General features: G+C 53.8%; 1 protein-coding gene across 3 annotated transcripts; it reads right to left on the bottom strand.

Moving 5' to 3' along the window:
* Positions 1-5,842: 5,842 nt before the first annotated feature.
* Positions 5,843-27,991, bottom strand: ATP8B2 (ATPase phospholipid transporting 8B2). 3 transcript variants are annotated; one of them, XM_005203777.5, is made up of 28 exons: positions 27,805-27,991; positions 25,389-25,456; positions 23,069-23,127; positions 22,586-22,699; positions 22,355-22,453; positions 22,017-22,078; positions 21,846-21,918; positions 21,493-21,563; positions 20,539-20,618; positions 19,488-19,646; positions 19,184-19,272; positions 17,582-17,778; positions 14,551-14,759; positions 13,703-13,746; positions 13,273-13,438; positions 12,918-13,106; positions 12,642-12,757; positions 12,386-12,550; positions 12,189-12,300; positions 11,946-12,051; positions 11,688-11,832; positions 11,337-11,520; positions 10,962-11,185; positions 10,602-10,685; positions 10,023-10,268; positions 9,736-9,874; positions 8,057-8,187; positions 5,846-7,862 (listed from the first exon to the last, which is right to left on the bottom strand). In XM_005203777.5, exons 2-28 carry the CDS (start codon positions 25,417-25,419, stop codon positions 7,584-7,586), a joined length of 3,573 nt encoding a protein of 1,190 aa, XP_005203834.1. In that variant the 5' UTR covers positions 25,420-25,456; positions 27,805-27,991; the 3' UTR covers positions 5,846-7,583. The 3 variants fall into 3 exon arrangements, with proteins under 3 accessions (NP_001178150.2, XP_005203834.1, XP_005203833.1); NM_001191221.2 differs by lacking the exon at positions 27,805-27,991 and having other exon boundaries at positions 5,843-7,862; positions 25,389-25,419; XM_005203776.5 differs by lacking the exons at positions 25,389-25,456; positions 27,805-27,991 and adding an exon at positions 24,448-24,734.
* Positions 27,992-28,000: the final 9 nt, after the last annotated feature.

Below are 28,000 nucleotides of genomic sequence, written 5' to 3' on the forward strand. Positions count from 1 at the left end.
CAGGAGACACAAGAGAGGCTGGTTGCATCCTTGGGTCGGGAAGACCCCCTGGAGAAGGAAATGGCAAACCAGTCCAATATTCTTGCCTGGAAAATCCCATGAACAGAGGAGTCTGGCAGGCTATAGTCCATGGGGTCGCCAAGCGTCAGACACGACTGAAGCGACTGAGCACACACACTTGAAGGCCATAGACAAGGAGATAGGCTCTTGCATAGCTCTGAGACAAGAGAGGAGCTAGCATATACAGGAGTTTTTGCTAGAAAAACAAACAAGCAGTAGTCGAACATCCAAAGATTATTGCTCATCACAAAAAACAGACATCTCGAGTTAATGATATTAGTGCTTTTCCATGTATGGGAAGATGCAAGAGTCTGGGGTCACTGAAATTATTTCTTTGATATTTCTTAACTATCTAGGGCTAGTTTCCTGTTTTCTTCCATCCTGAATTCCCCTTAGGGTATAGCACTGGGGCTTTACTGAAGGAGCTGATGGCTTGATAGTGGGCAACATTCCTTGTTCACTAAAACAGCAGGCAAAATTTTTGTGTGTGTGTCAACAACAGTAATCACAGTTCAAGCATTCAAAAATGGAGTCAGAAGGCCATAGAGGATCTGGTCTTAGATATGTCTCTGTACCACTGAGAATCTGAACTTTCTTTGAACTGTACCAGACCCAGGGACGCCACCAGGACATACAGAACACTTGCCAGCTGCAAACTTATGGTCTCAAGGTCTCCCTTTGTAACTATACAACCGTTCAGATCCCAACCAGTCCTTACTTAACCAGCACCCTTGTGTCTTGCCAGCTTCTATTATAATTCTTGCTAACTTGTGTAACTAACTGTAACCTTGTAGTTACTGCCTTTACAAACCTCTCCCACTTTGTAGTCCAGCAGGACACAATTCAAGTGCTTCTTGAATCTGTGTCTCCCGGGCTGCAATCCTAACAAGCCCCAAATAAACACTTTTTTATTTCTTTTTTTTTTTTTTTTGCTGCACTGGGTCTTCGTTGCTGTGTGTGGGCTTTCTCTAGTTGCAGCAACGAGGGCTACTCTCTAATTTCGGTACGCAGGCTTCTCCTTGTGGTGGCTTCTTTTGTTGAGGCCCAGGGACTTAGTTGCCCTGAAGCACGTGGGATCTTCCCAGACTAGGGGTCGAACCCATGTCTGCTGCATTGGCAAGTGGACCACCAGGGAAGTCCCAAGTTTTTATTTCAATCAGGCCTCTGTTTCTAACATTTGCGTTAACCCTCCCACAGATCAGACTTGCTGCGTTTCTAGGACTGTCCCTTCTTCTCCAGTAGAGACCCAACCCCCGAACCCAAGCTCTTATGTTTTCTCTTCAGGCCTGAGGTTTGCCAGGCACTGCAGAAACCACTTTCTCTGCACAGTCAACCACTGGCCTTCCTCCTGCCCTACAGGTGGGGAGTCCCGGGCCACTATGAGAAACAGAAGAATGAACGGCCTCCAGCAGCTCTCCCCATCTGGGAGCAAGTGCCTAACCTGGAGCTGTGGCACAGCCGCCCTGCACCCAGGCGTTCAGCACAGAAGCTTGCCCCAAGCTGGAGGGTGGCCAGGAAGAGAGGCACTCAGGCTTGCTCCAGAAGGTGAGCAGTGCTGAGACAGTGGCTTGTGGAGGGAGTGGGGCAGAACAGTCTTTTCTTTCATCTGTACCTCTTCCTCACCTCCTACAGGCCCTGAGTAGACCTGGGCACTCTCTCCACCTCTTCGTGGTACTTGAACCCACACAAGTCCCTGCTGGGCACTGGGGGACAGAGAGCTGACCTTTCCCAGGATGGCTGAGACCTCCAGTTCCTGCAGTCATGGGCAGATGGAAAATTTCTGCAGAATCTTGTGCCCAGACAGACCTCAAGCTCTTGTGTTCTTGTCCAGAAAGTCTCATTTCTTAAGGGGAAACACCTCATAACTTTTTTTTTTTTTTTTAAATAGATTCTAGGCCTGAGGAAATGTTTGGGAAAGACCTCCCTGTCTCAGCTCAGCCAGATGAAGGCTACACCCTCCCTGGCTGGCTCGGCAGCTGCTTCTGCAAGGCAGCTCCCAGCAACTTGCTGAGAACTGGAAAGATTCCAGAAGGATCGGGCCAGAAGGATCGGGAAAGTCAGACAGGAGGTCAGTGTCTCTTACCAGGGTCAGGACACAGTCTTTCAAGATAGGAGGATGGAGCCCCCGAGGAGAGTCTGCATTAAGCCTAGAACAGACCACGTTTTCTTTCATAGGACACAGTCAGAGCTGCCCTCACCTCCCCCATCCCTAAGCTTAGGAGGTAGTGCTCCAAACCCAAACTCTCCCCCATGCAATGTAAAAGCTTCGGTTCAGGCTTCCCGACTTTGTTTTGAGAAATGAGATAAGAGGGAGAATTCAGCTCCTCCCTTCAGCTCCAGAGCTCCAGCTGCTGGTACAGGGAATCGCCTAATAGCTGATCCCCACTCAGTGGAGACCACAGTCCACAGTCCTGGGTCTTGATCAATGGCTTCCTCCTTTGTGCTCGAAGGGGTGGTGATCACGGGACACTGCAGCCACTTGCCTGTCTGACCTGAGCCCTCTGATCTCTTCCCATTATCTCCTGCAGCACCAAGGAACGTAGTAGTAGCCAGGCTTTCTAGCAGAGACTTGTCTGTGTGTTTTGAATCTCAATCTATATGGCTCCTTGAGGGCAGAAATCTGGCTGGTTACAGTCAGAGGGAAATAGTGGTTTGGGACATTGCAGTTTAATCCATTTCATGCTAAACATCAAGGAAGATGAGATACACAGCATGGAATGCGGCGGCACCAGACCAGACATGAAGGGTTTTCTCCAGGACTTGTGAGTCTGACTTTGGTAACTGGGGAGGTAGTGTATCATTCTGTCATTCACTGAAATGGAGGGTGCAGGAGGAGGAGCAGGTGCTGTGGGGAGGAATGGTCATTTGGAGGCTGGTGGAATGTGAGGTGTGGTGGATCATCCAAGTAGAAAGGTCCAATGCATAGTTGAATTCAGGGTCACTCTCGGGGCTGACGAGGGAGAAGTCAGATGTGGATGGTGGCGCTCCCAAATCTGTAAACCATGGGCTTTGGATGTGGCTATTCAAGGACCTTGCACAGACCAGAAGAGCTTGGAGTCAAGATGACACCCTGGGAAAGAAGAACAGAGGAAGGAGCTCCAGGAAAAGAGACTGAGAAGGAGCAGCCAGGGAAGCAGAAGTGAAACCAAGAATTGGTTTTTTTTTTTTTTCAAGCCAATGGAGTGCAGAATTTCAAAGAAAGAAGTCAGCAAAGTCAAATACGAAGGATTGCAAGTAAGATCAAATTTAGGACTGTCCACTGGTCTCGGCCACATGAAGGTCGAAGGCAATTTTGGGGAAAGCATTTCAGGGGTGGGTCAAGGAGGAGCTAGATGGCAGGGAACACGGAAAGAGGACCAGGACAAGGACACAGATCACTGCGTAGTTCCCAGGGCTGATGATGGGGGAGGGGCGGGAAAAGCTGAGCATCCTCATTTGGTAACAGGAAGAACCAGGGGTGAGGAGGGGGAGGCAAAGTAAAGAGGACAGTGGACGGGTGATCACAGAAGATGAGAGGGTGGGGGCTGAGGGCCCAGCCTCTGTGGAGGCTTGTAGGTGATGGAGGAAGCGCAAGAAGTTATTTTCCTCTGTGAAGTAGGAGGTAGAGACATCTGCATAGGGTAGAGTGGGAGGTGGTGGGAAGGAGTTGAGGAAAGAGGTGAAAGTTAGGAATGTCATTGAAAGGAAGGGGAATGAAAGTGAGCAGAGATTCACAGCATTGCCTCAAGGTGTGACAATCCTGCTAAGGTGGGAGACCGTGAATTCCCAGCTCCTCTATGCAACATAGGGGCTTCCCTTGTGGCTCAGACAGTAAAGAATATACCTCGAATGTGAGAGACTGGGGTTCGATCCCTGGGTCAGGAAGAGCCCCTGGAGAAGGGCATGGCAACCCACTCCAGTATTCTTGCCTGGAGAATCCCAAGGACAGAGAAGCCTGGTGGGCTACAGTCCATGTTGTTGCAGAGAGTCAGACACGACTAAGCAACTAACACACACACACACTATGCAACATGGTCATGAGGCTTTCTCCTTCTTCATGGACAGTTTATCACATGACAGGGCAGGTTCACTGAGCATCAGAGTATTGCTGGGCAGAGCGATTTAATAGCAGACCACAGGCGCTGGGCTGGGATGAGAAGAGCCCACACAAAGGAGCTGCGTGAGCAGGAGAGATGGAGGAGTTTGTAATATGCACTGGGAGTAGAGGGTGAAAGTGGAGGAGCTGAAGGATACAGGCAGTCAAATGCCGGATTGCGACCTTTCAGAAGTGACCCTCCCAATGAGAGTGGGGCACCCATGGGAGCGTGCTGGTTTGTGGAGAGAAGGTTAACACCCTCAGAAGTGAGCAAGCCAAGGGAGAACAAAGCGAGGGCATCAGATTTCTCAGACACCGGGCGATGGTGGGAGAAGGGAGAAGATAGTAGGCCAGGCGCCCAAGTCCTCTGTGAGTGCAGGGAAGGAAAACAGGAAATCCAGAACAGATGGATTATCTGGGTGGATGGGAGAAAAGATGTCTGGAAGCAGACCCAGCCTCTCAGATATGCATAATGGGATCTTGGGAGAGGGGAGACCTCCTTTGCAGGGGAGAACATTCTTGAATAGCACTTTGAAACCTCTCTTAAAGGTCAGCTGTGGAGGTGGGGGTGGAGACACAGAGGATTGGTCACAGCAGGAGGGGGCATCAGCCCTTTGGTCAGGGTGAAAGGTGGCAGAACAGGAAAGTTGGGCGCCTAGCCAGCCTCAAGGGATTAAGGCTGGTTTCTGTGTCCTGGGGGTTGGGGATTGAGGCCAGATGCCACTTGCTGTCTGAGGCTCAGGGGTCCAGAAAGACCCTGGTGAGAGGCTGACTGGTACCTAGACAGGCTCTTCCTGTGTGGAGGCAGGCACCAGCTTGTATCTCTGGGGGGTCGTGTGCGAGTCCCTGCTGGACTATTCCTCCTTAAGAGGAAAACTGATTTTATCTCATCTTTGCTCCAAGCTTAAGCACCTATTTGTAAATATTTTTTCAGCCAGCCGTGACTCATGGTTTGGTCTTATTTCCCCATCAGGGATGAAACCCAGGCCCCCTGCAGTGGAAGTGCTGAGTCCTAACCACTGGACTGCCAGGGTATTCCTAGAAATCTGTTTTTGAGAAGGAAGAAGGGGAGGAAGAGGACTGTCACAACAGAGAAGGCTGGTTAGGTCAGAAGAGGAAAGGTTGGGGCAGGCGTGCTGATGGGCATCAGAGTCCAGCACTGGCCTCGAGCTCCCCGGGTTCCTCACCCATCTCCCTCCCTGGAGGAAAGCTCACCTTATCTGCTAACCTTAAATTCCTGCATCTTCGTCTCCAATACTTAGGCTCATTAATATTTACTTCTGTGAAAAGCCAGGGAGATGGGAGGCTATGAAGCCTGTGCCAACAGGAAGGGCATGGGGTGGGAATAAAAAATTAAAAAAAAAATTTACTCAGTACTTTTCCTTATGCGTACCCGCCTTTCTGGTGTGTTAGGAATGAGAGTTTGGCTTCTGTTGAGAAAAGCAAACAGTCAAGGTCCTAAGTACCCAGCCATCAGCTGAACACAAAGTCCCCGTGACCTGCCTCGGTCCTGCCCATTGCCCCACGTTCCAGCTGGAACTCCCATCCCCAGAGGTGTGCAAATGGAGGAGGGGCTCTACCCTGCCAGTCAGATTCGGTTTTCTTCACTTCGGTCCACATCTACCCAGCCAATTCCATAAGAAAACAGTTTCTGTCTTTACTTTTACCACCAATCTTGGTAAAGCATCAGAAAAGAGACAAATCACACACTTTTCAGAAATCACAATTTTATAAAAAGGCATTTTTCTTATATCCATAAAATGATATAATTTTTGCAAGTATAGAAATGTGTCATAAATTATACAGAATGTTCCTTAATTACAGCTCAATGCAACTTGGTACTTTCCTCCCTCCCTAAAAAACGAGAGAGAACCAAAAAAATAATATATATAACTGTATATATATATATATATATTTATATTTATATAATATAGACAAACCAAATATCAAAAAAAATCATTTCCTCTTTGGTATAAAAATCAGACTCTCACCTTGAGAGACACACAGACATGATGTTGAATTTGTAAACCGTGTGGCCAAAAGGAATTTCCCTGTCAAGCTTTCCCCACCCCCAGCCCCTGCCCACCCCACCCACCTCACCGCAACACCTCCAATTCCCATGGGACGACCACATGCCTCACTCCCAGCTCCACACCATTCCTGAGTAACCCCCTCCACTACCGAAGACATGGAAAAAGTTCTGCCCAAGGCTGATTTGGTGGCAACTAACTTGGGCAACACCTAACTTGGGAAAGAGCTTCCTAGGTGTGGATCACGGAGAGGAAAGACTGACAAGCCTCGGCTCCGCCGCCACTGAGCACCCCCTGCCAGAAGCCGGGCCTGGAGCGGGTGGGACCCCTATTGCCAGGAACAGCAGAGCTTGGCTTCCCTGCAGCCTCAGCTCGCGGGGCTCGGCTTCCGGTTCCAGGCGCCTCGGGTGCTGGAGACACCGACGGGGAGGGAGGACAGTCAGAATGGACTCTGCCCGTGAATGTGGGTCTAAATTTGACATTAAAGAAAATGTTTTCAGGACTACTTATCACACCCAGCTTTCGGTCACTGAGAAGGACGGGGCCGTTCTCCCAGGCTCCAGTCCGGTACCAGCAGGACTTACGGAATCCAGGAGTTAGTTGTGTGGGGCGGGGGGAGGCGGGGAGGGGGCAGCGCTTCGCTCTCAAGGTGAGGAAGGAGACAGGACCCAACGCCCCCTGTATATCCTCCCAACAGCCTCTGGCTGATGGGCAGCTCCCTCCCGGGTCAGCCTCTCGGTCCCGCAAGGGCACCAGCTGCTGGAGGGCTCCTCCCAAACCGCTTCCCTCTCGGCCAGGCCAGTGCACCGGGTGTGCCGGCCTCCCCTTCCCCCGGAGAGTTAAGACACCAACACAACATAAAAGTCACATAAAGGCCGCCTCCACTTGCCAAAAAAAAAAAGACAGAACCAAACTGGACACAGACACAAATCAAGGAGAGACACACACACTGTGAGGGGCCCAGGGCCCCAGCAGGTCTCTGGCTTCCCGGCATGATACATTCTTGTGTAATTTAGGAACAGGGGCTCTGGGGCCCCTCTGGGGAGCGGGAGTAAAAAAATACAGAGATTACAGTCTCCCTGTGGGCTCCCAGGCAGGGCAGGGACACAAAATCTCTCACAGTTTTTCTACTGCTTTTGGGTCCACATCTGAGCCCCCAATGGGGGCTGCTGGCCAGTGCCCCAGTCCCACCCTGCCCTTGGGGCCCGCTCCCTCCACCCTCCCTGCTGCTCGGAGGGCCCTGGGCTGGGGATGCTCCTAGCAGGACCAGCAGGACAGAGTCTACCAGGAGAGAAGGGATGAGGACCTAGGCAAGGGATGAGGACCCGCAGCTCTGAGACAGACGCCGTCCTCTCGGCGGCGGGCCAGCCCCACTTGAGCTGACTGACCACCGGCGCGGAGCGCCCGCTCTCCGGCCCTCAGCCCTTGAGGGGCTTGTCGGCCCCTCCACTGGGGCTGCTGGCACTGTCACTCTTCTTCCTGCGCAGGCTCTCGATCCAGCTGGAGCTGGAACGCGTGGTGAAGCTGGAGAGCGCCAGGGAGCTGAGCCGCATGTTCTTGCCAGACATGATGAGCTCCCCGAAGCCCTCCTGGTGGGAGAAGGCGTAGCCAGAGCGCCGGGACCCCGTGCGGCCCACCCGCCTCATGCAGCGGTGCTGGGCCTTCTGCTTCTTCCTCACCAGCTGGGTGTAGCGGACCTGGCAGGAGCAGGGCAGCATGAGGGAAGGAGCCTTTGTCAGCGCGCGAGCATCAGACACTACCTCGGAGAAGGGACCCAGAGCACTGGGGACTGGGCAGGCACGGGGACCACCACCCACACACTTAATGGAAACCGCAGCAGTGTTCACACGCACCATCTCCGATCCCCAAAGCAGGCAGCCCGGCCTCTCACCGTGTCCGAGAGATCCGGCTTCAGGTTCAGCCTGAGAAACCGAAAGGCGACCACAGGCATGATGCAGACGACCGTGGTGAGCACGATGGTCAGCCACACAGTCGGCTGGGCCAGGGTGTTCTGGGCATTACCTGGGAAAAGAGGAGCCGGGGGCTTCAGGAGTCACAGAGCAGCCATGAGGGCAGCCCCTTAGAGCGCCCCATTTCTTTTTTTTGGCAGCCCCATTTTCCCAGTCTCAAAACTTAAGTCATCTCTGGCCTCTCTTTCTGCTCCCTAAATATTTATCTCCAAATTGGATTTCAGCTCTAAACTCTCCCCAAATGACTTCAGATCTGCTTTTGTTTTTGTGGGGTTTTTCTGGCTGTGCTGCACAGCATACAGGATCTTAGTCCCCCAACCAGGAATGGAATCCATACCCCCTGCAGTGGAAGTTTGGAGTCTTAACCACTGGACCATCAGGGATGTCCCCAGACCTGTTTTTTTTTAAAACTGCCTTAACCTGACATCTCTGTTCATCTGTTTCACACAGCTGAAAGTGAACTACTGTTTCCTCTGTTCCCAATTTGCTCCACATCTTCCCTGGCTCAGGAGACACTACCAGCCACTAAGCTGCTCCAAGTAAAAGCTCTGAAGTCCACCTGGTTCCTACCCCCACCATCTCAGGCCCCCATCCAATCTGTCAGCTCCATTTCCAAAATACCTACGGGATTCCACCACTTTCACTCTACTCCAAGCCACCACCATTCTCACCTGCTACATTACTGCTACAGCCTCCTAGCTAGTCTCCCCAGGTTTCCACCTTTGTCCTCTTTTTTTAGTTTATTTGGCTGTGCCGAATCTTAGTTGGGGCGTGCGGCATCTAGTTCCCTGATTAGGGATAGAACCCGAGCCCCCCACGTTGGGAGCTGAGTCTTAGCCACTGGACCACCAGGGAAGTCTCTGTGCTCTACCTTTTATCATCCACAAAACAGTAAGAGTGAGCCTTTAAAAACATAAATCAGTTTATGACATTTCCCTGCTCAAAACCCTCTAAAATCCAAAGTTTTGGGCTTCCCTGGTGGCTCAGTGGTAAAGAATCTGCCTGCCAAAGCAGGAGCTATGGGTTTGATCCCCGATCCAGGAAGATCCCACATGCCTCGGAGCGACTAAGCCCGTGTGCCCCAACTACTGAGCCTGTGCTCTGCAACAAGAGGAGCCACCACAATGAGAAGCTGGTGCACTGCAACTGGAGAGTAGCCTCCACTCTCTAAACTAGAGAAAACCCACGAGCAGCAACGAAGACCCAGCACAACCAAAAATAAAGAAAAATTACAAGTAAAAAAACCCCCTAAGTTCTTAGCCTTGACCTATAAGAGATCTGGACTGATTTTCATTCCTAACCCTCTGCCTCAGCCCTACCTTCCAACCTCATTTCCTCCACTCCTCCAGCCCCTATGCCACTCAAATAAGATTTCTGTATCCCTGTTCCTCTTCTTGTACCCATCCTTCCCAGAGAGGCCAGGGGCTGGGTCAGATCTCTGACCAGATCTCTGGGCTCGGGTCTCTGCCACACCGAGAGCCCCGTGGCAGCATCCAGAACACGTGGCACATAAGGAGTGTGAATAAATGCCTACCTTCCCTGTTAGTCCCAGAACGACTGTCAGTCTTCACTGACTCAAGGGAAAGCCAGAGGGACTCACCCACAAACCGGAATTGGTTTGGAAACATGTCGAAGAGCCCATTGCTGTGCATGGCAAAGAGGATGGCAAAGTAAACTGCCAGGCTGCCCCAGATGAAGAAGTGGTTGATGGCTGTCCAGTAGCCAGTATCCAGTCCAATCTGCAAAAAGCAGTCGTCACAGGCAGAAGGAGCATCCCCCCCAAACCCTACCCCCCTCCCAGGAACAGAACTGTAGCGTCCAGGGCACCCCAGGGACAGGAGGCTCACTCTTTCTGGGAGTGGGGGCAGTTCCCGGAGCACCTCCTACCTGTACACTGACCACGATGACCAGCGAAGTGGCCACGGTGACCGCAAAGGACTGGTAGTCAGCCAGCTGGGTGCCATCATCCCGGGTGGCTTCAGCAAACACCCCATAGGGGATGAAGAACATGAGCACGGACGTGTAGATGCCCTGGGCGATGCAGATAAAGAACTCCCGCTTGTTGAAGAGGAGATTCAGCTGGCCTGGCTCGTATAACTTAGGGTACTCCATGCTCCGCTGCTCTGGGACATCCTGTGTGCAGAGGGCCAGTGGCACAGGAGGCTCAGAAGCTGCCCAACTCAGGGGGGAACAAGGGCAGACTTTGTCCCTGCCTTTTTCTAAATTCTTTGGCAGCTAAACTCAACCTCAAGCCAACTGCCCCAAGTCAATCTTTGTTCAGCAACCCAAGGAAGTTAAGGTCAGCAGTGGCTGAGAGGGAGGCCCAATCAGCTGCCCAGCTCACGGAACTGCCTTCCCAGGGACCACAGGCAGTGGGCACAGTGCCACATGCCCACCACTATTGGGTGACTCCCTCGCAGCAATGCCCCTCTTCCCAACCCACTCGGTCACCCAACTTCCGCATACCTGATCGAAGACGCCCATAGCCAGGACTGGGAGGGAGGTATACACGATATTATAAAGGGTGATGAAATACTGGTCATAGACTGTCTGGAAAGAGAACAGGGAGCAAGAAAAGGTTGAACACACAGTCTCTCTTCACTACAAATCAGGTGGAGGAAGACAGCCAACGTGGCACAGGTGGAGGCCTGAGGAATTTTCTGGAACTTGCTCTCTACTCCTTCAACAAGTCTTTTTTTTTTTTTAAATGCATGCACCAGACAACAGCTAGATCCTAAGGGGACCAAGCAATGAACAGGACAAACACAATCTCCGTCCTTAAGGAGCTTAAGGACAGGCATGCCATGGGACTGGGGAACTCGTTACCTGGGCTGAGAAGCCGCAGAAGAAGCCAAACCAGAAGTGGACCATCGTGAAAGCAAAGTTCTTATAGAAGAAATAGCAGAGGAACTTGCACATGCGCAGGTAAGACCACCGTCCGTGCACCAGCAGAAGGCGCTGCAGGAACTTGAACTGGGAGAAGGAGTAGTCGGAGGCCAGCACCGCCTGGATCCCTTCCTGCCCGCTGATGCCCACGCCAATGTGAGCCGCTGCAGACACAAGAGACGACAGGAAGATGAAGATGGCCACACACGTCAGATTCCCACCATGTTCTGGTCCGCCCCTTCCGTCATCACTCCTCCCTGGGTCTCTCCCCCTGCCCGAGAGCCCAGCCGCCACACCTGCACAGCCCACACTCACTTTTGATCATGCTGACGTCATTGGCTCCATCCCCGATGGCCAGGGTCACAGCCTTCTTGTACTTCTTAACCAGTTCCACCACCTGTGCCTTCTGCAAGGGAGTCACCCGGCAGCAGATGACAGCTTTGCAGGCACAGGCGGTCTCCAGAAACTCCAGCTCCATGTCTGCCTCTAACGCGTGGGCCTGGAATACAGATAGCACTGAGCGAACTCCATGTGCTCCAGGAGAGACCTGGGGATCAACTCCTTTAAGACCACAGCCCCAGTCAAGGCCAGGGAATGGGAACAAGATGAGATATAATAGCTGCTCTCTGAAAAGATCCTGCCCAAGCTAAGGGTGGCGACACTCACCAGGCTGTGCCCGTTGATAACCAGGGCATACTCCCCAGCCACAGCTTCCAGGACAGAAGTGAGCCTGGAAGAAGAAAGTTTCTCCTGGTAGGTGAAGCCATTGCCCACAGCACGGGATGAATCCATCATCTTCTCCCGGGCTTTCCTGTGAAGGGGAAACGAGACCACGGTTGGCCAGGAGAGGAGTAGGATTCAGGCCCAATCAGCAAACCTGTGCGTGACTCCCAGGTATGGTGCAGAGCATCTAGGTCTGTTTACCTGAGCTCCTCTCGCACTTCCAGAACCGTGTGGCCAGTGACTATGAACACCTCTGTCATGTCGTCCGTCAGCATCTTGCAGGAATAGCCAATGTTCACGGCCGTCTCTACCGAGAGAAAGTGCAGGTGCTCTGGACGGGCCCCTGACAAAGCCAGTGCACTTGCCAGCCCAGCGTTCTAGGCTTGCCAGAACCCCACGGTGCTGTATCCAGATGCAGTCTCCTCTGCCCTACAGGCCTCTCACCTTGCTTGTCTCCAGTCAGCACCCAGATCTTGATGTTGGCCAGCGTCAGGAGGGCAATGGTCTCCGGAACCCCTTGCTGAAGCTTGTCCTCAATGGCTGTGGCACCAAGCAGCTGAAAATAACCACAAGCATTCCTAGCACAAGACTCCAGGCCCAGGTCCTCCTCACCCACCCTAGGGCCACTCTGCAGGCCATACCATCATGTCGCTCTCGACCTCCTCGTAGACGCTGGCCAGCCGGTCGTCCCGGCTGTCCTGGGCCAGGCTGGCTTGGAGCCGTCTCCCGGCCCACTCCTCGTAGTATTCTTCGTCCAGATCCTTGTAGGCCAGGACCAGGGTTCTCAGCCCTTCGCCCGCATACTCCTGAAGGAGGAAGAAGTCACGAGAGTCGGCCCCCAGTCCCCTCACCACACTGAGAGCAGCAGAACCACAGGGTCCCCTTCCTCATGCCTACATTCAGATGGTCAGTGGTGGTGTTGAGCAGCTCTTGGGTAGAATGGTGGAGTCTGTCCAGCAAGATGGTGTCAGCCCCTTTGCAGTATAGTCTTATCTTCCCCTCTGGATTCCGTACTGTCAGTGGGACAGGGGGAAAATGTCCCAGGAAAAAATGGGATATTCAGATAGGTAAAGCCTCTGAATTGCAACACACCAAGGTCACCCAGTATACCTCATCCATCCCAGGCCTGCAAGCTGCCCCCGAATGCCCCCGGCAGCCTGATCCTGGCCTCACCTATGACCGACATCCTTTTACGGATGTTGTTGAAGTCCAGGATGGCCAGCAGCTGGTAGGTGATGGCAGTGCCCATCTCGTGGACAGTGATGGTTTTGGGGGTACGAGAGCGGAATACGAAACCAAAGTTCCTGGCTGCAGTGACCAAGGCCCCCTCATCCGGTGACTGGGCTTTGTAGTAGAGCTCCCCTGGGCGCAGAGGAGGGACACGCGTGGTGTCAGTGGCCCCACTCTCAGCCACCAACTCCATGTTCCTGCCCAGGAAACCCCAGGTGGCCAGGCCACAGGCAGAGCACAGCTCAAGCCTGAGAGTCCAAGTCGGGTAGGGGAAGTGCAGGCCAGCACCTTGGCTCACCTTCGCTCTTCTCTTCTGACATGACGGTGTGACACAGGGAGAGGAGGCGGAAGAACTCGTGGGTGTGGGGGTCCCCCATCTTGACAGCCTCCAAGAGAGTGGGGTCCCAAAATAAGAACTTCTTGTCAGCCAGAGGATTAAAGGAGAAGTCGACGGGCTCAGGCCTCTGGAGCAGGTAAGAGGACGATCAGGAAAGGCTGGGTCCCCAGGCTGCTTCCTGGGGAGAGGCGGGGCGGTCCCCACCAGCATCCTGTCTGCTGCTAACCTCAAGATTCCCACCTGTGCCACCAAGTCTTCCTTACCACACCCATTTCCTCCGAGCAGCTTCCATACCCTAGCCAGACAACACGTCCCCCCTGACTATGCCAAGCCTGGCCAGGCACCCTGCGTTTAACTAGCACCGAGAACCAGTATGGAAGCTGGACCTTACCTCTCCCAATTCAGCTTTGTGTCCCAGGACATCGAACACGTCACCTACACACAGCCAGGACAGAGGGAGGAGCACTGTCAGAGCAGGGGGAGGAGCCGCCAGCACGGAACCCGCGGGCACCTGGGGCCCGCAACCCTTGTGGCTGAGTGAACGTCACCCAGCTTCAACACGGCTGACAGAAAGACAGGAGGCACAGGCACCCTGGGTCCTCAGAATGCCAGGACTCAAAAGCCATGACACTCTCGGCTCCCCATCCCCATCCCCCTTCCGGCTCTCCCCAGAGGGCAGCTCCAATGCCACACCCATGCCCCCGGGCTCTTAGGCCTGCACAACAGACAAAGCCTCACACGCTGGCTTCCAAGCCTGGGTTAGTATGGAAAGCAGTTAGGAGAGGGGCTCACTTGGCCTGAAAGACCCCACGCACCCTGTCCCCAAGCCATCCCAGCAGCTCAGCCACTAGGCCACTGCATTGGGGCCACACTGGGAAGGCCACAGTCACATTCCAGAGACTCACAGGGGCCCTGGGCAGCAACATGGGGAGAGGCTAGCACTCCGCCAGGCCTGACAAGGTCCCACCTGGCCCGGGTGCCCAGCAGTCAGCTTCCTGGGCTTCTGTTCAAACAGCCAAGGAGCGGCCCCACTGCCTGGAGCTGAGAGGCGGTGCAGGCACCAGCAGAGGAGAGGGGGGAGCACTGTCAGGATCTGCCGCCTGATCTGGATGCAGAGCAGACCCTCTCAAGGCCCCACAGACCCCAGCAGGAAAGATGTAAAGCCCAGATGTCGAGACCAGTGTGGGAGCCCTGGCAGCACGGTCCTTCCAGCCCTCGTCCCCGGTGGCGTGGCCATACCGTAGCTGCGGCCGTTGATGGAGCACTTGTTGAAGACCATGATGTTCTGGGTGAGGGTGCCCGTCTTGTCGGAGAAGATGTACTCCACCTGGCCCAGCTCCTCGTTCAGGGTGGTGGTGCGGGCCTCGGCGGGCGTCCGCTTCTTCGTGCAGAACATCTTCTTGTCCCAGTTGATGAAGTAGCTGTGGCCCAGGCGGATGACCTCCACACTGCACAGGGACAGGAGGTGAGGCTGAGGGCGGGAGGGGAGCAGGGCCCCACCCCACGGGCCTTCGCTGCAGGCCCTCCACCTGGGGAGAGACGAGAACGAGCGGGGCGGACACCTGGGCGGGGGAGGGCGGCAAGGAGAGCCTGAAGGTGGAGCCTGCCACATCCGGCTGGCAAAGGGGGTCCCCGACCCCGACCCTCCGATGCCCTCCAGACAAAAAGGTGCAAAGGGCCTGGGCAGGCGGGACAGACGGCACAGGCAGAGGAGGAGGGACTGAGGACAAGGCACTCGACCAGTTCTTACCTCTGGGCTAATAATACAGAAACCATGCAGAGAAAACAAGAGAAAGTGCAAGAGGGAAGAAGGAGAAAAAAAAAAGAGAGAAATAATGAGGGTGCGGCGCGGGCCACAGCATCACACACGCCCTGCAGGGAGAGGAAACCGAGGCAGCCCTGGAGCCCCGCCTCACTGCCCGAGCCCAAGCTGTCCGGCTCTGGGCTGCACAAGCCGACTCGGGGCGCTCAGCGAGCACACGGGGCAGACTGAGATGCTGACTCCAGGAAGGGATGGGGCCTCAAGGGTCCGGGGAACAACCCCAGTCTACACCAGCGCGGGGCTCTCCTAAGGTCGGTTCACGTCATCCTCTTTACAAGGCAATGCCTTCGCGGTCTGGACTGTCAGCATCTCAGAAACGGCCCCATGTCTGGGTCCTGCCAGCCAAGCAATGGGGCCATATCTGGAACCCTGCTTCCCACCTTACTGGGGCTGCTGTCAGGATCCCCTTACCAGGCCAAAACTGAGCCGGCTGGAAATGCCTTCGTGGCCTGTGCCCCACTCAGCTGATCAAGCGTCCCCTCCCTGCCCTCCTCCCCAAATACACACACTGTAACCTGAGGAGACTTAGAAACTTTCTCAGGCAGCTACCATGGGCTTCACGTGAACTTGAATACAAAACACAGACAGCAAAGTCCAAAGATGGAAAAAAAATTCAGATTGGAAACAAGAAAGGATTTAAATAGCAACAAAGAACCAGAGTCGCGGATAACGATGGACATGCTACCACCCGACATTTGTACAGTAATTAAAATTTTAATAGTTTTTTGACCGTGTCACTCAGCATGTAGGATCTTAGTTTTCCCAACCGACCAGAGATCAAACCTGTGCCCCCTGGACTGGAAGCACTGGGTCTTAACCACTGGACTACCCGGGAAGTCCCAGTAAAAATGAAATTACATTTTAATTTTTAAAATGTATTTTCCAATATATTATACCAAGATGTTCCTATGAAGAGGATGGGACTTGTCCCATTTTACGTGAGAAAACCGAGGCCCTAAGTGACTGTGGATTTGCCTGAGGTCAGGTGGCTACTGAGGGGGCAGGACTAAACCCCAAGCCTTCCGAGTCTCCTCCTAATGCTTCACAGAAACCCCACTGTCCACCCTCAGCACAGAGATTCCTTATCTCCTGCCCACTGTCAGCAGCACTAGGACTCAGGTGTGAGTGGAAGGTCCAAGCAGACTATCTGGGGAATCTGTGTGAACAAGAGAAACCATAAGGGAAGAGTTCTGAGCATCCCTCTGATGTCCTCAACAATGTCACGGGTTGGGAATCCTGGTGCTGCAGTGGTTAGGACTCTGAGCTTTCACCGTTGAGGGCCGGGGTTTGATCCCCGGGTGGGGAACTAAGATGCCACAAGCCGCACAGCCAAAAAAACAATAAAGTCTACAATTTGATAAATTTAAAAAAGGCACAGGTTCTCTGTCTCAAGCGCAAGGCATACAAAGAGCTCGCCTCTCTTCTTGCCATTCTTTCTTCCTCCAGCACTCCCCCTTCCTCTCTTTACTCCCTGTTAACAGTTTCTTTCCCAAAAAAACCCTCGACGTCCTCTTATTCCTATCTATGCCACATGCCACTGCCAGCCAACATTTCCTAAAGCATCCTTTAGATTTTCTTTTTTTTTAAAGAATCTTTTAATGGTTTACTGAGTGAATGTCCACTGGCAAAGATTCAAGATCCTTCACAACAGGGAACATGCTTATGTTCCCAGCTCTCTGTCTCATAGGCCCCCACTCAGGGTCCATGCTCCTGCAGAACCGCCCCAGGACCAACCACTCCGAGGTCCCTATCTCCGTGCCTTTGTGTGCAGCCCTCTCCTCCAGGCTCCCCTCACCCCTCCCCGCCACCACTCAAAGTCCCGTTCAGTGGCCACCCCTTCAGAGGTGTCCTCCCTGATTAACTGCACGGGGAGTGATGTGCTTCCCGTCTTCATGGCACTCTGGGCCTCTGGGGTATCTCACTGGGATGCAGTGGTGTCTTACACTGTCTGCACCTCTCCTCCTGCACCAGTCTGCTGCTTTTGAAGGCAGAGGCTATGTTATGTATCAACTGTGTCCCCTTGCGTCACACGTAAGCATAACACTGAAGGCAGGGTGACTCTCAACAGCACTAGTTCCCATTTTGTTTCATAATGTAATTACATTTAGCTCCCTCCGCTAGACTGAAGCTCCTGGAGGGAAGGAAACCCATTCCTAATACATCTTTGTGCCACCGCACCTAGCCTGCTTCTTTGCACAGTCAGCATGCGATAAGTAATTGCTATATAAGTCAACATGATTTTTGTTCTAATACAATCCAAAGTGCCAAGAAACTGCAGGGAAGTCTGCTTTGCCCATGAAGATACACAGATAACATAAAATGTTCACAGCACAGGAAGGAGAGGACCCCAAGTTCCCTCTCGAGGATTTCACCTTCACAGAAGACAGAAGTCTGCCAAGGGACCACCTGAGCTCCCTGGAGAGACCCCGGGGCAGAGAGACAGCGTACCTGACATAGAGCGATATGGGCACGACGGTGTTGAGGATGATGATGTAGGACCAGAAGGAGAGGAAGCCAGAGAAGAAGGCACTGTCCACCGCCTCATCCCAGGGCAGGTAGACCTGGAAGCGTGTCCCCACCTCATGTTCCCAGATGGCATTGCCAATGGCCAGGATCACCCCCATGCAGACCAAGAATCCAAAAATCTGCAGAGGAATGAAAAGCAGAGGCTAAGCTGCAAAACCAAGGAAGCCCTTAGGAAGTCCTCAAAACCAAGTGAATCCCTGAAGGTTACCATCGGTACCCAGAGCCCTCAAAGGCTCAGGTATCTTTAAAATGGGCACATGCTCTAGTGGGAAGCACCCAAAACTGGTGATCAATGGGCACGTGGCCTTCTCTTGCAATGCTTTTCTCAACTGTGTTCTGAGGAAGCTGAAAGGGTTATGTAGTTTCCATTCTGATATTCTAGAACCCTCAGGAGACTTCAAACATGGTAAGGGTCAAGGTAAGTTACTTTCAACATACCAAAGAAGCCTACTGGAAATCACCCATTTATCAGAGCTAAGTCGCTACAAGCCAACAAAAATACCATGTTTCTGAAATGTTCATTACCTCATACAGATTGCCAAAAATCAAAAACATTTTTTTGGCCATACCACGCGGCACATGGGACCTTAGTTTCCTGCCCCTGCAGTGGAACTGTGGGGTCCTGACCACTGGATCACCAGGGATTTCCCAAACAAAAAACAATTTAACCGGGGACACAAATTGTGTCTTCATAAATTCAGACTTAATAGTCAAAAACCCTGCAAAGCCTGAAGAAGAATCATAAGAAAGCTTTTGAAAGAAAAAAATTGAGACCACTGCATGATTTCAGATATCTATCTTCCAAGCTGCCTCCACTCCAGATGCTTTGAAGCAAAGCAGAAACCATCCTGATACCCAAGGACCACCAGAGGGCGCTAAGAGTCTTGGCCTGATAGAGGCCAAGGCTTAACTTGCAAACTCTTTAAGGCCGGGAGGAAACTGTCTCACAGGAGGCTGGGCCCAGCCTTCGCAAGCTGGCATGTGGGGGGCAGGCAGCAGGCAGTGGGGGCGCAAGAAGGGGAGTGGAGCTCGACAAGGAGTTCAGGTTTCTAGCAAAACAAGAGAAGGATTCAGGAACTGCCAACAACTAAAACAGAAACTTTTCCCTTGGGATCCTTTGCTCCTGGAAGTCAGGGGAAAAGACCCTGTTCTCCATCATCCAAATGGAAATTTTTCTTTTAATTCCCTCTCCATCCCCATGAAGGCCGCCTTGTCCCCGGCAAAAGCAAACAGAAAGTCACATGCTAGACTAGGTCACCATCATAACTGGAATCCAGAGAACAGAAGATTTGTTTTAACTTTAAGTTGTTCATTCATACATGTTCCAAAGGTTTTTTAAATAACATCTTCCAAATCCAAAAGGAGCCTGAAATAAACACTGCCTTTGAGTGGTTGACCTGCCAGTGGCTTTAAAGCTAAAACCTGAAGACTGACTACTGACCAGGGAGGAGAGATGGGAGTAACGGGACCCGCCCAAGGACAACCAGAAGGGCAGAGGCAGGAACCGTTTGTGGGAAGCCTTACCCAGAGCACCAGTGTGTTCATTAGGCGATCAATACTTGTTCTCTTGAATTTTGTCCTGCCACTGTTCTGCATCAGCTTAGTGTCAGGACCTAGAAAGGCATGGGAAGGGCTGGGAAAGCCGAACAACGAATCTGCCTCTAGGCTTCTGCCCAGGTATCCAGTCTATAGGACCTCAGGGTGGAAGAGAGACACTGGCTGGATGAGAGGCTTGGCTCCAGGACCCACTCGAGTCTCTTCTCACGTTCCTGAAGGCCAGCAGAGGCACCACTCTCGCCCTTCTCTCTGTGGGCCCGAGGAGGCTCACCTGCAAAGATGACCAGCCCGAAGCACCACTCGGTGTTTCGCAGCACGCAGCCCCGCAGCAGCATGTTCTGGTTGCTCAGGGGGAACTTGCTCTCCTTCCAGTAGAGGGTTCCGCTGAATTTGTCCAGCTTGTTGTTGGGAGGTTCGCAGATCACTTCACCTGAAGGGAAGACAGGAGCACACCTGCTCGAGGTGTGGTCTGTAGCTTGACCACGAGACAACAGCACAGAAAAACCAGCTGCGGCGAGAGGGGGTTAGGATGCTGGCCCATCCGCACACCGCTGGTGCAACTTTCTGGGGAAGGAAGGAGGCAGCACGAATTCCTATTAAAGGCACACATACCCTCGGACCCAGTAATCCCACTTTGGGGACTCGTTCTACAGAGATAATAGCATAGCTTGCAAGAATTCTATTGAAGCATTATTTGAACAGCAAAAGACTGAAACAACTGAACAGTCAGGGAAGAGCTGAATAAATTACAAAGCCTCAATTCTATGAAACATTATATAGTTATGAAAAAGAATGGTATAAATTTCTTTACACAGAGATGTGATAAGATACGTCTGATGAATTTAAGAAGTATAGAAACGCTGGTTGACAAGATTTCAGTACAGTATGATCCCACTGATTTATGCTCACGTGTGTATAAACAGAGAGGAAAGTGTGGATGAATACACACTAAACTGCCAGTTAACCTGACAACCCTGAGGAGGCAGGACTTGGAGGGCAGGAGAGCTTTCTCTTTTCTATGCTATGTAGTTTGTCTTGTTAGAAGAAGCATGTATAAGAAATAAGAATAAGCTGAATTTCTCTCAACATGTATAGCCAAGAGGCAGCTAGCAGCCATGAGCTCTTGAAATGACCATCAATTCAAAAGTTAAGTGATAGCCCCTCAGCAATCCTGAACCCCTCGGCACCTCCCCAACCACCCAAAAGAGTCCAGGGAGCTGCATAGTCACAGCCAAAAGAAGCCAAAAAGAGAAGGCACAATTTAGATCCCCAAACCCAAGACATCTCCTCTGCCTGAAAGCTGCTTCTCCAGCACTACTTACCATCAAACTTGGCAAGCTTACTGATGTCTCCCAATTCCGAGGTGACTGGAATCGCCTGCCGCACTTTCATGTTGGTCTCTCTGGAAGGAGAGTGTCCCTGAGTCCTGATTCCCTTCCTTTCCTTTAGACTCTACCTGGGGACACCTGACCATGGAGCATCACCACCCCCAGGCATTACTGGGTAGGTCATAGATGGGGAAACAGTGTCAGACTTTATTTTTTGGGGCTCCAAAATCACTGCAGATGGTGATTGCAGCCATGAAATTAAAAAACGCTTACTTCTTGGGAGGAAAGTTATGACCAACCTAGACAGCATATTGAAAAGCAGAGACATTACTTTGCCAACAAAGGTCTGTCTAGTCAAGGCTATGGTTTTTCCAGTGGTCATGTATGGATGTGAGAGCTGGACTGTGAAGAAAGCTGAGCACCAAAGAATTGATGCTTTTGAACTGTGGTGTTGGAGAAGACTCTTGAGAGTCCCTTGGACTGCAAGGAGATCCAACCAGTCCATTTTAAAGGAGATCAGCCCTGGGATTTCTTTGGAAGGAATGATGCTAAAGCTGAAACTCTAGTACTTTGGCCACCTCATGCAAAGAGTTGACTCATTGGAAAAGACTCTGATGCTGGGAGGGATTGGGGGCAGGAAGAGAAGGGGATGACAGAGGATGAGATGGCTGGATGGCATCACCGACTCGATGGACTTGAGTCTGAGTGAACTCCAGGAGTTGGTGATGGACAGGGAGGCCTGACGTGCTGTGATTCATGGGGTTACAAAGAGTCAGACACGACTGAGCGACTGAACTGACTGAACTGAAATGAACACTTCTACACACCCAAAGCCTTTCTTACCTAGAGATGTTCCAAAAGGTACAGACTCGAGACCTGGGGACCACTTTCAGAAACAAGCCTGCTAGCCCACAGGAGGAAGGAGGAGACGCTGAGCATGCAACTCACCCGTCAAGTTCTGCTGTCTCTATGTAACACAGCCCATGGGGCTCGCTGCTGGAAAGGAGGAGGAGATCCGCCTAGGAAGAGGACCTAATGAGAAGGCTGAAGACCCAGACCTCCACCCCGATGGACTCTCTGATGATCCCTCCTTCCACTAAGCACTCTTGGTCTGCTTAGTCCCAAGCACATGAACGGCTAGAAAGGAGGCATATTACTATGACACAGACGCTTCCCACTCAAGAAAGTTTCCTCCCATGAGTGTTTAAGAGGCAATCGTCAACAGGAAAGACTCATTCCTTTCTGCCCAAAAAAAAAAAAGGGAGAGCCCCATAGGCCTAGAGGGGCACCTGGTCCCTTACCGCCACAAACTGGTTGTTTTCTAGCTTGATAATATCACCAACACAGACATTCATCCACTGCTCCTGCTGGAGGCTGAGGCAAGAAGATAGAGCAAAGGCCGTCAGTAGTTAGAGAAGTTCCCAGGGGACCCTTTTCCTTTCCAAGGCCCTCAGTCTTCAACAAGCACTCACATTCCGTTGATCAGCACCTGAGACTGACGGTTATTCACTTGGTTATCGCTCTTGTGGCGGAACTGAAGGGAGGAAAGCAAGGTAAGCCACCTTCTCCTGCTCCAAGGGACTTAGCTGATCAGCGGGAAGCAGAACATGCTGGGTGCCACCATGTATACACCTGTTCCCAGGTCTACTCCCTCCCCGACTCCCCCACCCTACTCTTGGCCAAGATACCATAGACCTAGCGGACCAGGTAAGGGATGGTAAGGTCGCTGAGGAACTCTGCTAAGTGGAGGAGGGTGTGTTGCGGGGCCGGGGTGGGGTGGGGAACCAGTGTGAGAAGGAAAGCCACTCACATAGTCATCAGTGGCATCTTTAACAGCTGTGATGGTGAGGACGAGAACCAAAGGCACAATGGTGGTGAACCAGGACAGGGAAGAGATCTGTGGGATCAACTGGAAAAAAAGGACAGAGAACGCATGCCTCTGAGGCCCTGTCCTCGGCTCCCCCAGACCTTTCTCCTCCTTGACTTTAGTCGGCTTTGTGAATTAATTGCAAAGGGTTTAATTTTACCAGAGGTCGCTTACCTGCAGAATGAGAAGGAACAGGAAGTAGGTATTGGCCACTTCCTGGAACTGCTCAAAGAGGTTGACAGGCAGGAAGGTGAGAATATTGTACTTGGAGGTCTTGATGCAGTTACTCTGTGGCAGGGGGAAGAGAAGATCATGAGGCGCCCTCCAATGCCAACCCAGAGCCAGACTGAGGCTGCCCCCTCCAGCTACACTTTCCAAACCTCTGTCCCCAAAAGCCAGGAGGTATAAGAGGGGGAAAGAGGGGGAGAGAAGAGAGTCTCACGGGGTCAACGGTCTCATGGGATCCCGCTTCACTGACAGGTCAGGGTATGAAAAATTCAGCAGAGCAGCAGATGACAAGTGGCAAGGAGGCTGCCTTCCCCTCCCCCAAGCACCCTCCCAGCAGTCAGCCCTCCACCCCCACACGGGACGGACAGGATGCACCTGTCCTTCCTTCCCGACCCAGGAAGAGGGCACAGGTGGTCTGGGGCCTCTCACCGCATACTGGAATTTCTCATTGTATTCTCGGTCATTGGCCCGCGCCCTCCTTTCTTCTTCTGCAAGAGAATGATGCTGCAGTCAGGAGCAGACTGAGGCCCGGCCCAACACCTTGTCAGGCCCACCCCACTCTATGGGTTTTCCACTGAGGGCCCTTGGTTCCTTCCATGGCACGTAGTTTTAAGGAGTTTAGTGGCACACCTGAGGTGTCACTGAATTCTTCCCTCTAGTCCGCCTCTCACCACCAGCCTGACCACTGGGCTCTGCAGGTGTGACACTCAGAGGACAGGATGCCTTTCTCCTTTCCTCACCAACAACTGTCAAGGTCTCCCACTGGGGGTACCGGTTTCTCACCCCCATCCCTTTAATTAATGCTGTAGAAATTAATGGTCCTGGCAATCTCCAGGGGAATAGCAGCTGAAGACACTAAGCTTCCTTGTCCCGGGACCCCCACAGCTCCAGCCCTGGTACCGCCCTCCTCCTAACCCAGTAGGTGGGGTGGGTGGCAAGACGGAGGGTCACGGTGCCCTGGAACTGCTTTGCGGCAGCATCCCAGCCCCACGTGCAGTCCCCCCTACAGACGCCTCTGCTTGTCACATGTCACCAGCAGCGGCTTCTGACTGGCCCACGATGACATCATCTTATTTCAAAGCTCGTCTTCAAGTAGGAGAGGGGGTGGTCAGGGATATGGGTCATGCAGACTGAGACAGAGATGAAAGAGGGAAGAATGGGATGTAGTTGAAGCAGTCGCTCTCTCACCATAACCTTTCTCGTGCTGTCTGCACGTATTTCCTCTAAAACAACACATCTGTCACAAACCAAGTGACTAACGAACTACACCTATTCTGAACAGCCACAGATCTGGGACTGCAGGCACCAAGTTCAGGTCCCAGAACATAGAGGTGTCCTAGGAAGGGTCCTAGAAGGGTTCTCCAGCCCGACTCCGGTGGTCACGACCACAGGCTGAGAAACGGGGTACCCTGGTTAGGCAGTAAACATCATGACAAACCTGACCTGAAGTATAAAGCAGCATTCCGGATGCCTTCCCTCACGCTCCCCAGCACCCTGCAGGGCACACTGCAGTAGCAAAACCTCAGACCACAGCATCCTCTGCCTACCCAGCATGCTCCCCCCCTGCCTGGTCACTTTACTCCCAAAACTTCCCCAAAGGGGACCCGTCAGGCTGAGTCGCCTGCGCAGTCAACAACGAGCATGCAAAGGAAGACGTAGAGACCAGACCCTTCGGAGCCAGGATCTCTGGCCTGCAGAGGATATGGGAACGCTGGGGAGGCCGCTGGGGAGGCCGGAGACAAGCGAATGGGAGGGTGGGAGTCGGGACTAAGGGCTCAGGAGAGTTGCCAGTAGCTGCCTCCCGTTACCTGTCCCCCAGGAGGGCTTCTTTCTGCTCCAGGAGGGGGGCGCCCCGGCCCGGGCCCACTTCTCGGGCATCTCCTTGGGGACCGTCATGACCCCAGTTTGAGCGGGGGGAGGGCGGGCTGTCTGTCGGTCTGTCCTTGGCCTCAGCGGCTCCGACGGGGCGGCCCCCCGGGGAGGCACAGGAGCTGCGGCCGCTCAGAGGGGAGCCCCGGCCGTCGGGCGCGCGCCCCACCTGCAGCCCCGGCCATCCCCGCGGCCGCCCGCACTCGGCGACGCCGCGCGCTCAGATGCGCCGCCGCCGCCCCCGTCGCCCCCCGCGGACGCAGGCGCGCGCTGAGTGGCCCGGGACTCTGCGCGCACGCCCCAGGCTCCGCCCCCACCCGTTCCCCCGACTGCAGGGGCAGCCGCCTGCCAGCGCGCCGCGTAGGCGAAAGCCAGCACCGAACCCCGCCTCCCTCCGCCCGGCCAATGCGGGTGAGGGGACTGCCAGCGTTGTCCAGGGCAACCGCTTTCATCCCACCGCCTCCCACCCCCACCCCCGCCCCCGCCCGCAGGAAAACAAGAAGGACCGGGATGGTTGGGAAAATGAGGGGAGGAGATGAAGTGTGAGGACAGAGGGGTGACGGTGGGAACACAGCCCCCTGGACTCCCCAAAACAGAGAATAGGCGCTCCAGGTGCCCCGAGATAAAATTCTATGTGTTTGCGGGTGAAGGGCGAGTCCTCAGCACGCTCCTGGGGGAAAAACCAGCTTAGAGAATCAAGGGGAAGAGTATGGTTTCCTAAGGCTTCCCCCAGGATGGATAGGGGCTGCAATCTACCCTCCTTCAGACCCATTACCTGTCGTCCGTCCTCCTCCCTGTGCCCTGTGCTCCCTGAGCCATAAAAACACCCACTCCAGATGGTCCCAGGGATTCCCCGACCCCCACCTTCTGACTGTCTTACCTGGGGGGCGCTTTTTTGCACACAGTGCCATCTCACCCAGCAAGGTCCCAGCAATCCCATGGGAGACCCTGCAGAAGGTGACAAATGCGTGAGGTCAGGAAGCTGAGGGTAACCCTTCATCCCCCTTTTCAGACTCCTCCCCGGTTCCGATCCTGCCCCTCCCCAGCCTTCCCCACTAACTCCACACCAACTCTCTGCTCTCACTGCCCCAAATAGGTCCCTGAAAAAGAGGGGATTCCCCATCACCTCCCCCAGTGCCTCTGCCTTGGATAACATGGGGGCACTGACACTTTATAAAAACCAAGACTTGCAGGGAAAGGAAGGGCACAAAGAGAGGAGGACAGATATGGACAGGAGGGGCACAGCTCCAAAAGTAGCCACACCAGGGACCAAGGATGCCCTGAGTGCTCTCCTGGTGGCAAAGAGTGGGTGCCTGTGTTTACTGGAAAGCAGAATTTCCACCAAGGGGTGGGGCTGAGGGAACATGAGCCAGGAAACACCTGGCAGAGCATCAGGAAACGGTGGGCAGGCACCACCCTTCTCAAAAAGCTTATAATCTTCCCACTACCCCCCTCCCCATTACTAAGGCTTCCATTATCACCTCCTCTAGAGGAGTTCACTGTAGAGGCATGGCCTTCACTTCCTGCACACAGAGTCCCCAAACCACTTCCTCTCAGTCTGGGACGTCTGCCCTTCTGGACCAACAAAGGGGTCTTCTCAACCCTGATGGAGAGGCATCCCTCTCTCTCTTCCACCCTAACCCCAGTCTAGTCAGTATGGCACTGGGTTGCAAGCTCAGGGAACATCAGATGGATTTCTGCTTCTTTCTATCTCCCCATGTTCTTCCTTTCACCTAAAAAAGGTAAAAGGCCTGGCCTGTAAGACACAGTCACAGAGCCTCATCCTAGCCTGACCCAAAGGAAACTGCCAGCCAGGTCCTGGGCCCTCTAGTCACCTCCTCTTTCTTTGTCTGGGTGGAGAGCTTTCCTCCCCTTTGGTTCCCCTGTCTCCAGCCTCCTGGGAACACTCCTCCAGCCTGTCAGCCCCAAGAGATACTAATTGTCTGTCTGCCCAACCTCTATAATTACACACTCTGGGCAAGGCCATCACCCACACCAGTTCTTCGTTCACTAAGCTGGACTCCCTTCCTGAACCCCAATCAGGTAATACTTCTCTGACCCTCCCCAACTCTGGCAACCAAGGGTGACTGGCTCAGGAAGAAAAACCTCTTCCAAGATGCCAAGCCCTCCTACAGGGCCCCCAGCCAGGGTCTCCACCCAGTCTACAGTATGAGTCATGGGAGGTGGGGCATGAGGGGAGAGGTTAAGAGAGAGGATGCAAGGGTGGGCATCACAAGTTCCATAGCCAGCCCCGCCCTCATCCAGAGGCACTATCAGCCCCAAGATCTGGGTTTGAGTCCTAAGAAAGAGTTAATGAAGGAGCGGCAAGGCTCTCAGGAGTCAGGAGCCTGGACACCAACCAGGAAAGCTGTTTTACCTCTGAGACCCTGGGGAGACTGAAAGCCGGCTTGGCCCCAGACTTCACCCCCTCTGGGGGGCCATAATAGGAAGGAAAGGGAGGAGGGAGACCTGGGAACAGGGACCCTCTCTCACTTCTTCCCAGTCTCACACAGCCTAGGTTTTCTGAACCCAGGCCCATTAGCCACGTCGCTCTGCCCCGTCACCCTGCCCCAGCCCCCTCTGCAGCCACATTTGCGATAAAAATAGCAAGCTCTGGGAAGAAGGCAATGCTCCGTGGAGGAAAACCGGCTCCTCCTTTAGGCCTGGCCCCTACTCCCCTTCAGCCCAAACCCAGGAAGCCTGACCCCTTGTTTCAGAGGAAGCTGGCAAGGGACATTTATGGGCAGGTCAGGGAAACAGAAAGGAAGGGAATCCAGGACCCCCAGCTCACTTGCCACCGACACCTGGCCGCTTTCCATCGTCAAGGACAGAACCCGGGACTCACTCCCAGCTCCGAACTCCCAGCGCTACTACCTCTCCTTGAACCTCGGTTTCCTCACGCACAGAGACCTCCACCTTACAGAGACAAAGCCTGCTATTCCCTAACTCCCTTCTGCAGGCGCCCAAACCTTAGGACCCCGAGTACGCTCCTCACCCCCAAAACTCTCTGGGCGGTTCTGAGCTCCTCCTCGGCACTCCCGCGCCCCTTCGATGGTCTCCCGCGCCCCGCCAGCACCCCACCCTCCCGTCCTGTGGACGGCCTCCCAAATCTCCCCCACTCTCAGGCACCCAACACCATCTTCTCTCCAATCATCCAGTCCCTCACCTCCGTCTCACCGCAGCTCCGACTCCCCATTCCCTCCCGGTCCTCCCCGGCCACTCCACTCCGGAGTCCGCAGCCGCATCTCCCCCTGCCCGCCCGGCCCCGCGCTCCGGGGCTGCTGCCCCCGCCTCACCTCAGCGCTCAGCGCTCGGCGCTCGGCGCCCGCCCCGGCGGCCCCGTCCTGCCCATGCCGGGGGCTGGGGCGGGGGGCGCTCGGCTCACCTCCCCGCGGGCTCCCGCCCCCCCCAGCTGCAGCCCCTCTCCCCCCGGGGCCTCGGCCCGCTACTTTGTGTCAGTTTCGGCCACGGCGGGGCGGAAGTGACGGAGGT

The sequence above is a fragment of the Bos taurus genome, chromosome 3, assembly GCF_002263795.3.
Source record: "Bos taurus isolate L1 Dominette 01449 registration number 42190680 breed Hereford chromosome 3, ARS-UCD2.0, whole genome shotgun sequence".
NCBI classification, from domain to species: domain Eukaryota; kingdom Metazoa; phylum Chordata; class Mammalia; order Artiodactyla; family Bovidae; genus Bos; species Bos taurus.